At 38.0% G+C, this 10,434-nt stretch overlaps 1 protein-coding gene across 1 annotated transcript in view; it reads left to right on the top strand.

Moving 5' to 3' along the window:
• LOC103148525 (dehydrogenase/reductase SDR family member 11-like) overlaps positions 1–10,434 on the top strand; it is a 21,991-nt gene that overhangs the window by 6,288 nt on the left and 5,269 nt on the right. The window contains exons 4-5 of the mRNA XM_016679286.1: positions 324–449; positions 532–597. Of these exons, the coding sequence (XP_016534772.1) occupies positions 324–449; positions 532–597 (192 nt within the window). The remainder of the gene's footprint in view (positions 1–323; positions 450–531; positions 598–10,434) is intronic.

The following is a 10,434-nucleotide window of genomic DNA, read 5'->3' on the forward strand; positions in this document are numbered from 1 at the left end:
TTTTTTTTTTTTTTTTTTTTTTTTATTTTTTTAAAAGTTACAGGGGGCACCTTTAAGGCTAAGATGATCATTCATATTTTCATTCCTGTTTGTGTAGCAGAGCCCTGTGAAGGTGTGTTTATTGGCGAAAAAGTTCATAACTCAAGGCTGTTTGTTTCTGAAATGACAGATTTATTGGCTTTTGAAATGCATGACTTGCTGCTGAATACAACTTATTGTTCTTTCAGGTTTTTAAAACATTTTTTGAATTGATCTTCAAAGATTCAGGCCAATATTTTTAGACGTCTTTTTAAGTCGTTAAAAGTTAACGTTAACTGACGTAAAATCACAACTGTGTTGTCCTCTTTTCTCTTCAGTCCATTTCTCCTGGCATAGTAGAGACTGAATTTGCTCATCGTTTCTACAGCGAAACCCCTGACAAAGCCACTGCAACATATTCTCAGCTTAAGGTAAGCATATTTAAAAAAACATGTGAATACACTTGATACTTTTTACAGAGAAAAGCAGTAAAGCCATTATCTTATTTTACAGCCATTGGAGGCGATAGACGTTGCTAACGCCGTGGTTTATGTCCTGAGTGCCCCGCCTCATGTTCAGGTAGTTGGTTTTTCTTTCTTTACATGTTTCAGTTCTAAAGAATTGTCTTTTGCTATTCTTTGTCTGAGTGACTCCACCTTGTTTTCCAGATTGGAGAAATGTTGTTGCGACCTGTGGAGCAGCAGGCCTGATGTTGAACCATGTGATGGCTGCATTTACACACCACTCACTCTTCAGATGATCTTCATCTGTGAAATTAATGATGTTAATCTCCAATTAAAAGAATAAAAGTCTGATTTTAAGGTGGAATGTGTCGCTGCTGATCTTTTTATAAGGGCTTTGTAAACGCATTCACAACTCTGGAATGTTTCCACATTTGTTTTTAATGTTAATTCTAAATATTAAAACCATTAATTTAAATGGAATTTAATTGCTTTTTGAAGGGTTAATACTTTTAATTGTGCTCTTTCAAAATAAATTATTATATTTTGCTAGCTTGGAATTTAATGATCTTTAAAAATGAACAAATTTTTGTTGTTTGCAACAACAAAAATATTTCAGCATTTTAATCTTTCACTTCTGCTTCCAGCTTGACACATATTTGATTGCATTGTTTATTACTATTGTTATTATTATTATTATTATTATTAATCACCATAGTTTTTTTTGTTTTATTCACCTTCTTGTCCTTTAAGATTTCACCACGCTTTATTTCGTGTAACTTTCTGCCACTCTGAGTGTCCCCTTCTACGGCCGAATCATAACTGTGTTGAGAAATTCCCTGTCTGCAGCGTAATGGGGCAACTTCACCTGCTGAAGTTCAAATTCATCTCTCAAAGAGAGACATGACTCCAGAGTCTATTAAGGGATCAAAGAAAGGCTCTTATCAGTTTTATTATGACTGTTCATGGCGTGCACTGTCAGCACATGCCATGAACAGTGAGCCAACGGTGGCTCACTGGAGTTTATTCTTTCTTTCGTTTTTTTTCCCTCTTCCAAACTTTTACCTTGAAGTTATCTCAGGTATTAAGAGCTCCAAATTATGTGTGAAACCTTGAGCTTATATTTCAGATAGAGATCGTTGATAGACATTCTGATTGAATCAGTTAAGCCTTTAAGATTATACATGTTTGTAGAGAGAGAGAAAAATATCTTCAAATCACAGAATATTTGAATTTTAACACCCACATCTTGGCTTTAGATTCTGTGTTTAATGGTAAATTAAGTTCACCACATTAGACAAAAATAAAAATTAAAAATAATAATAAAAAGAAGAAACGTCACCCTCCGAAGAAGCTTGTTAAGCTTTTTTGAAGGTAATTCAACAAAAATTCCTGGGGAAATGTAGGTTAGCTTCTAAATGAGAAGGATAGGGTTAGCAAAATTCAGTTAGCTAATCTATTTATCTATAACTATCATATCAAACATTCTAAAACGTAAAGAGGTTAGTTTTATATAGTATCAGACAAAAGGGGAGGTGTGTCTTTTTATACGATAAATGCTAGCAAGTAGCTTAGCAGAAACGGAAAAAAAGGCCCGTTTGTTCATATTTCTTAGGTTTTCGCACGAGACCGGATGTGGTCATTACATCACGAGAGCGCCAATGAAGTGAGAAGCTTCAGGATGAGGACCGTGGAATGGGGTGGGGGACAGATAGTGATCGAGGTTGGGTGTCAGAATCCACCCGCAAACTATTTTTATTGAATAGCTGGTGGGTGGATGGTCCCTAATCGAACCAATGCGTCCTGGAGCGAGTACAGTCTGTCTAGCCACTGTCTCTGACAGCGCACGCCATAAAAAGCCATGGTAATAAATCACGGAGATAATATCTGTCAAATGTTCAACTTTAAACTGCAGGAGTAAAACTGGAAATTCGGAGTTTATGAGAAGAATTATCCAACCAATTTTGTGGATAAAGGTTGATAGAGACAGAAAGCTTTTTAAGTCACTATTTTCCACATGTAATGATATTGATGTCTCTTTATTATTTAAGGTCAATGTCTAATTTCTTTGAATAGTTTTATGATTCAAGGAATCATGCAATCTGCCTGCTGCCAGGAAATCATAAAAAGTAGAATGTCCGTCCACAAGTTTGCAAACTCATCCAGCAGTTCACCTCTGAATTACTAAAAAAAAATTAAGAAGAAATGAAAAAAAAAAATTTTTAATGAATGCTAAATTAACATTAATAATTGCATATGTACATATTTGTGTTGCACCCTGTCTTAACTGTGTAGATCTTTGTTGGATGTATATTGACTGGATAGCTCAATAGGCAAGCCATCAGTCTTTCACCTGATGGCTTTCACCTGAAATCCAGGCCGAGACACACACAAAAAAAAAAACCTGGGTCCTTAGGCAAGTCCCTTTGAGCTACTGCCCACCTCATACCATGAGAGACATTGATATGCTTAACATGCCGGCTCAGATGTTGCCCAGCCAAACAAGGTCTGCGTCAGGTGCTGGGGAACCAAAGCACCTTGATGACAAATGGGCTACTGCAACAAGATGGAAATGGGCGAAAGGTGAAAACCTGGATCTGTTGGAATGCTACTACTCAAGTACTCAAGTAACATGTAGCCTCTCTAACTAGAGAGGCTACATGCAAAGGATGCAAAGTTTGACATCCCCAAATTGTAGACATCCCCAGTCTACAATGACTGCTAAACCCAGAGATTGGGTATGCAGCCACAGTAATGAATGAGAAAAAATCGTGAGAGAAATAGACAACCCCGACGCCAATTACAACGGCTGAGTGAAGTACCATCAAAAAGTCTCATTGAGGATGTGAATGCAGCATTGAGAACGATCCCTACCAACACCATAACAGAAACCAGCATCAGTGAGCTGAGCTACTTGGCAATAAGAACAACAATGAGATTCAATACCCACCATGGAAAAGACGGTTAGAGGGTAGTGAGCCAACTGTCAGAGAAAAGACCAGTACCCAAGAAGTACAGCATACCTGAAGCACTCGAAACTGCCAAACAGAGGCTCCAAGCCTTGGCCAGCCGCCTAAAGAGATACACGAGAGAGCAGACCCTAATGGTTAACTGAAGGGCACACAATCCTGATCCAGAAGGATTGATTACAATGTGCAGTTCTAGGCACAGCCAAGATACTGCGCAGAACCCTCAAGCTCCCAGGCCTTGAGACCTGAGAAGGGGATTTTATTTTTTTATATATAAACATATATATAGTATGAGTATTGTACATAGAATTATTAGATATTTAGGTATTATCTGAATTAGCAAAACTGAGAAGGAATAAAGCAAATTCTTCAGAGAGGCTATAGAGGCTTCGTAGTGTCACAACTTTTAGGGAAGCTAATCAAGTAGTTTCACATTTCTAAGTCAGAGTGAAGAAATAAACTTTGTCAAACAGACTCAGCAGAAGCTCAGATTAAAGTAAACTTAAAAATACAGCTTCACATACAAACATCTGCTAGAAGAGAAAGAGAGAAAAACAGAGTTGTTTTCATTATCATGACTGTGCCACATAAAGCCTCTCCTATGCACACACCTTATTTTGTCCATTAAAATTGTAGATTGAATTTCAACAAACTCATCGATGCATTTTCACCGTCCAGGGAAAACAGGTGAAACATAGCAATTTGGTTAATTCTGGGGCATTTACAGAAATGTTACTTACAGTGCATTGATAACGCCAAATACATTAAAAAAAATTAAAATTTCAGTCCAGCGTTAGGATGCACACATCATGCAATCATAAATATATTTATGCTTTCTTTTATCTTTGTTATTTGTTGCTGATATTCAGTACCTTGTTTCAGCTGTGGCTGGTGTTAAAGTGCTTTATGAACAAAGTTGTTGTTGTTGATGATGATGATGATGATGATGATGATGATGATGATGTTTCCCTTTTAGTTTCAAATCAAAAACACAAAATGGAAACCAGGACAGAAACTAATTTTAATTCATGTGACCCAGAGGTTTGGTAAGGAGTGTTAACAAACAATATTAACAATGTTATATGGACCAGACATAATGGTTTTCACAGTGCATATTAAGGCATGTTAAGGTATGATTGGTGTTTTTTGTTTGTGTTTTTTGTTTCATTAAATAAACCAATCAGTTTAAAGGGGTCACATGTATCCTGGGATTTTTGCTATGCACTGTTTGTGTTCCCTAATCCCTAAGAGCACAAGGGTTCCACTATAATTTGTCAATGCTGTACTTAGGAAAATAAATTGTTTATTTTAATTATGAGAAACTTTTTCATGATGTAATAGTTCAAAATAGCAGTCAGAATTATCAGCGAGTATGACATAAATATCATATTTTTGTATGTTTGTTGGTATATTTCTCACTTATATATATATATATATATATATATTTTTTTTTTTTTTTTTTTTTCATGACAGTGGCAGAAACTGGCCTCCATACAATTCGCGACCGTTCCTGGTGTTTTTGTCTTTACGCGCCACATAGATAACGTATTGCGTCACCACCAGCGTGCTGCGTTCACGGGTTTGTAACTATAGAAACTCGCTGGTCGCTCTGCTGCCCTGTCACATGCTTTATGGTCGCCTTTTTTAGCTGAAGAACGTTCGGGTGAGAAGCACTGATGGACCGCTGGAAGGGCAGAGTGGCTCTGGTGACCGGAGCTTCGGTCGGGATTGGAGCGGCTACAGCTAAGGAGCTGGTCCGTTTCGGCATGAAGGTGGTGGGCTGCGCAAGGGACGTAGAGAAAATAAAGGTTTGTTTCAAGTACAACTTTATTGTAACACTGTTCAGCGCTAACCATCTTACATAAGGTGAAGAGTGAGCATGTCAAGTGGATCACAAATTAAGTAGAAATCCCCAACTTCCTCCAGCGGTCTAATAAAAACCAATGGTCTGTGGGTATGGAGAGTGAAGAGTGCCAAGTTCCAATAAGCAAATTACTTGTGGAATAATGATTTACATGTGGTATTTATTTTTTAAAACTGTAAATAATTATGGAAATAATTTATTATATGAAGCAATCAAACAAGCAATGTTATTTGAATAGCAGGTAGCAGCTACAGTGCTAATTTCAGCAACAAGGTAGTTCAAAGTGCTTCACATCATAAAAAATAAAAAGTCATCGAAACAACATACAGTTGAGAAATCAGTGACAAACATTGCATTTTGACGAGTGCCGTCATCAAAATCATCAATACACGTCGATAGCCAGAACATGTGTCTCAATTAAAATAATTTCTGTGTAAAAAAAACAAAAAAAAAACAAGTTGTGTTTTTTTAAAACACAAACCGGATTCCAAAAAAGTTGGGACACTAAACAAATTGTGAATAAAAACTGAATGCAATGATGTGGAGATGGCAAATGTCAATATTTTATTCGTAATAGAACATAGATGGCAGATCAAAAGTTTAATCTGAGTAAATGTAACATTTTAAAGGAAAAATATGTTGATTCAAAATTTCACAGTGTCTACAAATCCCCAAAAAGTTGGGACAAGTAGCAATAAGTGACAGGAAAAAGGAAATTGAACATATAACAAACAGCTGGAAGACCAATTAACACTAACCAGGTCAATTGACAACATGATTGGGTAAAAAACAGCTTCTTAGAGTGTCACTGTCTCTCTGAAGCCAAGATGGTAAGAGGATCACCAATTCCACCATTGTTGCGCAGAAAGATAGTGAAGCAATACCAGAATGGTGTTACCCAGTGTAAAATAGCAAAGACTTTTAAGTTATCATCATCAACCTGGAGGTTTTTCAGTCAGGTTTTAAAACTCTTCATAGCACAGAATCTGCTTTAATAAGAGTTTTTAGTGACATCATTCTTGCATGTGATTCTGGTAACCATGTTGTTCTGATTTTACTTGACCTAACTGCTGCCTTTGATACAGTAGACCACGACATTTTAATATCGCGATTACACCACGTTGTAGGTATTGGTGGCACTGTTCTTAAATGGTTCCGGTCTTACCTGTAGGACAGAATATTTTCAGTGAATATTAGTGACTCTGAATCATCTGCTGCTTCGATGCCATAAGGCAGTGGTCCCCAAAGTCGGTCCTCGAGGGCCGGCATCCTGCATGTTTTAGTTCTCTCCCTAGTTTAACGCACCTGGATCAAATGATGGCTCATTATAAGGCCTAAGAAGAACATTGACATGCTGAAAAGGTTGTTACTATCACCAGGGAGAGAACTAAAACATGCAGGATGCCGGCCCTCGAGGACTGACTTTGGGGACCACTGCCATAAGGTGTCCCGTAGGGCTCAATTCTGGGCCCACTGCTTTTCTCTCTGTATTTACTGCCTCTGGGTTCTATCCTCAGGAAACATGGGATTTCATTTCTTTGTTATGCTGACGATTGCCAGATTTCTTTGCCCCTGAAGCAGAAGGATGTCCATTCCATCAAACATCTCCTGGCATGTCTAGGTGATATTAAAGCTTGGTTGGCCTTGAGCTTTTTAAATTTTAATGAAAAGAAAACAGAGGTGATGGTGTTTGGACCCAGTGGCTCCTGTGAGTCCTCCTCCGTTGACCTGGGACCCTTGGAAGTTTATTTAAACCTGTTATTACAGATCTTGGTTTTAAGGTGGACAGTGATTTCAAATTGGACAGCCAAATCAGAGCCGTAGTTAAGTCCATCTTTTATCATTTAAGGCGATTGGCGTCAGTGAAATCTTTTCTTCCCAGGCAGCACTTTGAAACAGTGATCCATGCTTTTATTTTGACTTGATTGGATGACTGTAACTCACTTTATCTGGGAGTCAGTCGCTGCTCTCACGTTTGCAGCTGGTTCAGAATGCTGCTGCACGACTTTTGACAGGAACTCGAAAGAGAGAGCATGTGACCCCTGTCCTGGCCTCACTTCACTGGCTGCCTGTATATTTTAGGATTCATTTTAAAATTCTTATGTTTGCTTTTAAATCACTGCATAATCTTGCCCTGACTTACCTCTCTGAGCTTCTTCACCCATACATACCCTATTGGTCTCTCAGGTCCGCAGATCAGCTGCTCTTGGAGGTACCGAGATCCAGAAGGAAGCTCGGAGGGGACAGGGCTTTCTCTGTCATGGGCCCCAAATTATGGAACAACTTGCCTTTGCAGGTCAGAGAGGCCCCTTCACTGTCCACTTTTAAAGCTCGTCTTAAAACCCATCCATTTTACCTGGCTTTCAACTCCAGCAGGATCTAGTTTTAAATTGTATGTTTGTTTGTTTTTAAACTCAAGAGTTTTTATTTATTTTTTTATTGTTGCGTTTTAATGTACAGCACTTTGTATCAGCTGTGGTTGTTTTAAAGTGCTTTATAAATAAAGTTCGTATGGTATGGTATAACATCATCAAAAGATTCAGAGAATTTGGAACAATCGCTGTGCGTAAGGGTCAAGGCAGTAAAACTCTGCTGGATGCTCGTGATCTCCAGGTCCTTAAATGTCACTGCACCTCAAACAGGAATGCCACTGTCAAGGAAATAACAGCATGGGCTCAGGAATACTTCCAGAAAGCATCGTCAGTGAACACAATCCACCGTGCCATCCGCCGCTGCCAGCTGAAACTCTACAGTGCAAAGAGGAAGCCATTTCTAAGCAAGCTCCACAAGCTCAGCCATTTGTACTGGGCCAGGAGTCATTTAAAATGGAGTGAGGCAAAATGGACGACTGTTCTGTGGTCAGATGAGTCACGATTTGAAGTTCTTTATGGAACACTGGGACGCCATGTCATCCGGACCAGAGAGGACAAGGATAACCCAATTTATCAACGCTCCGTTCAGAAGCCTGCATCACTGATGGTATGGGGTTGCATGAGTGCTTGTGGCCTGGACAGCTTGCATGTCTGGAAAGGCACCATTAATGCAGAGAACTATGTTCAGGTTCTAGAACAACATATGCTCCCATCTAGACGTCATCTCTTTCAGGGAAGACCCTGCATTTTTCAACAAGATAATGCCAGACCACATTCTGCAGCAATCACAACATCATGGCTACGTAGGAGAAGGATCCGGGTACTGAAATGGCCAGCCTGCAGTCCAGATCTTTCACCTATAGAGAACATTTGGCACATCATAAAAAGGAAGGTGCGACAAAGAAAGCCCAAGACGATTGAACAGTTAGAGGCCTGTATTAGACATGAATGGAGAGCATTCCTATTTCTAAACTTGAGAAACTGGTTTCCTCTGTCCCCAGACGTCTGAGTGTTGTAAGAAGAAGGGGAGATAACACACAGTGGTAAAAATGGCCTTGTCCCAACTTTTTTGGGATTTGTTGAAGTCATGAAATTTTTAAACAACATATTTTTCCCTTAAAATGATACATTCTCTCAGTTTAAACTTTTGATCTGTGATTTGTGTTCTATTGTGAATAAAATATTAGATGTTGGCACCTCCACATCATTGCATTCAGTTTTCATTTACAATTTGTTTAGTGTCCCAACTGTTTTGAAATCCGGTTTGTAATTATTTCATGATTTTATAAAATATTCCCTGTTACTGGGTCAACTTCAGCCATCAAACTCAATGGGCGGGATTAGGGAAGCCAGACTTCTCATTGGCTACTTCAAACAGGAAGTCGGGAGAATTTCTTCCACATTTGCTATGACATTGAAGTCAATGGCTTCACCAGGAAGTACAAAAATAACTTCAATACTATAATAAACAAATATGTTTTATGAATGTTAGCTGGTTTTAGCTAACACTGATCCTGCCTGAAGTCTGTGGCAGCTTCCTCCATGCAGGCTCACAGTGAGCTCTCTTGTAAACCTGTTAGAGATATTTCAGACCAAACCAGAAACATAAAGGCTGCAGTTGCTCAGCCAGAATTTGTAGCAAATAAATTACAAAAAATTATTGAAGTTATTTCTACACTTTGAGTGGAAATAAGAATTTAAGCATCCCTAATCCCGTCTCCTGAATTTGATGGGTGAAGCTAACAGTTTCATTAAATAATTTCATTAAATATGTGTAAGTAAAAATGTATTAAATCATGACATAGTTATGTCCAGTTTTTAAAATGATATTCTTGCATGTAATTGAAACCCTTATAATTTAATTCTATATTTAATAAATAATTTCTATATATTTTCCAGTTTTAATAAATTAATGACACATTTAAATAACACTTTCATAAGCTATTAATCTAATTATATTTTGACACTCGTCGCCTTCTTTCAAACACTTCAAACCCAGCTGTGAACTGTTTGCACAGAGATCCTTTTAAATTAAGGATTAAAATTTGGCATGACCTTTCATCACAAGACTTTCTTGTGACTGTATTCATCTTCAGTTCTTCTCAAATCTGTTCCTGCACAATAAAAAGAAGAGACTGTAGCTGGCTGTGTGAACTTAGTTCAATTAGACCCTGTGCGTAAAAACCCTGGAGCTGATTTTATCTGGGTTTTTTCAGTATTTGCTATTTTGAAAACATAGGAAAACATAATAAATCTGGGCGATTGTAGTTTCTGATGAGAACGATGTGGCCCTCTTCCCAGGGCAACATTCTGTTAGGGGGCAAATAAAAATGATTAGTATCCGTATCTCTACTGAATAAGTTTTTAGTAGCTTTTTGTGTTGCACAAAATATGGCCATGATTCTTCAGATTACCAGTGTTTAACTGTGCACTAGAGAAAAGATAAATCAGCCCATATTTTCTTAATTTCAGGCAATCGGTGATGACTTTCACTATGTCACATTGTCAGTTACTTGGAAAAAAAATCATGAATTAACTAAAATTGGACGTGACAGATCAGCCTTTTATAAAGATCGGTGATCAGCCAGAAAACTGCAATCGGCGTTTCCCTACTAAACACTCGTTTCATCACTGAAGGACAGACTCTGACTGTACACGCAAAAGTTTCACTCACGTAAGAGTAGCATCTCTTAAAAATAATATTAATCAAGTTGAAGTTAAGAGTAGTTGTGCTAAAAAAGTGACTTCAG

The sequence above is a fragment of the Poecilia formosa genome, unplaced genomic scaffold (assembly GCF_000485575.1).
Source record: "Poecilia formosa unplaced genomic scaffold, Poecilia_formosa-5.1.2 Scaffold207, whole genome shotgun sequence".
NCBI classification, from domain to species: Eukaryota; Metazoa; Chordata; class Actinopteri; order Cyprinodontiformes; family Poeciliidae; genus Poecilia; species Poecilia formosa.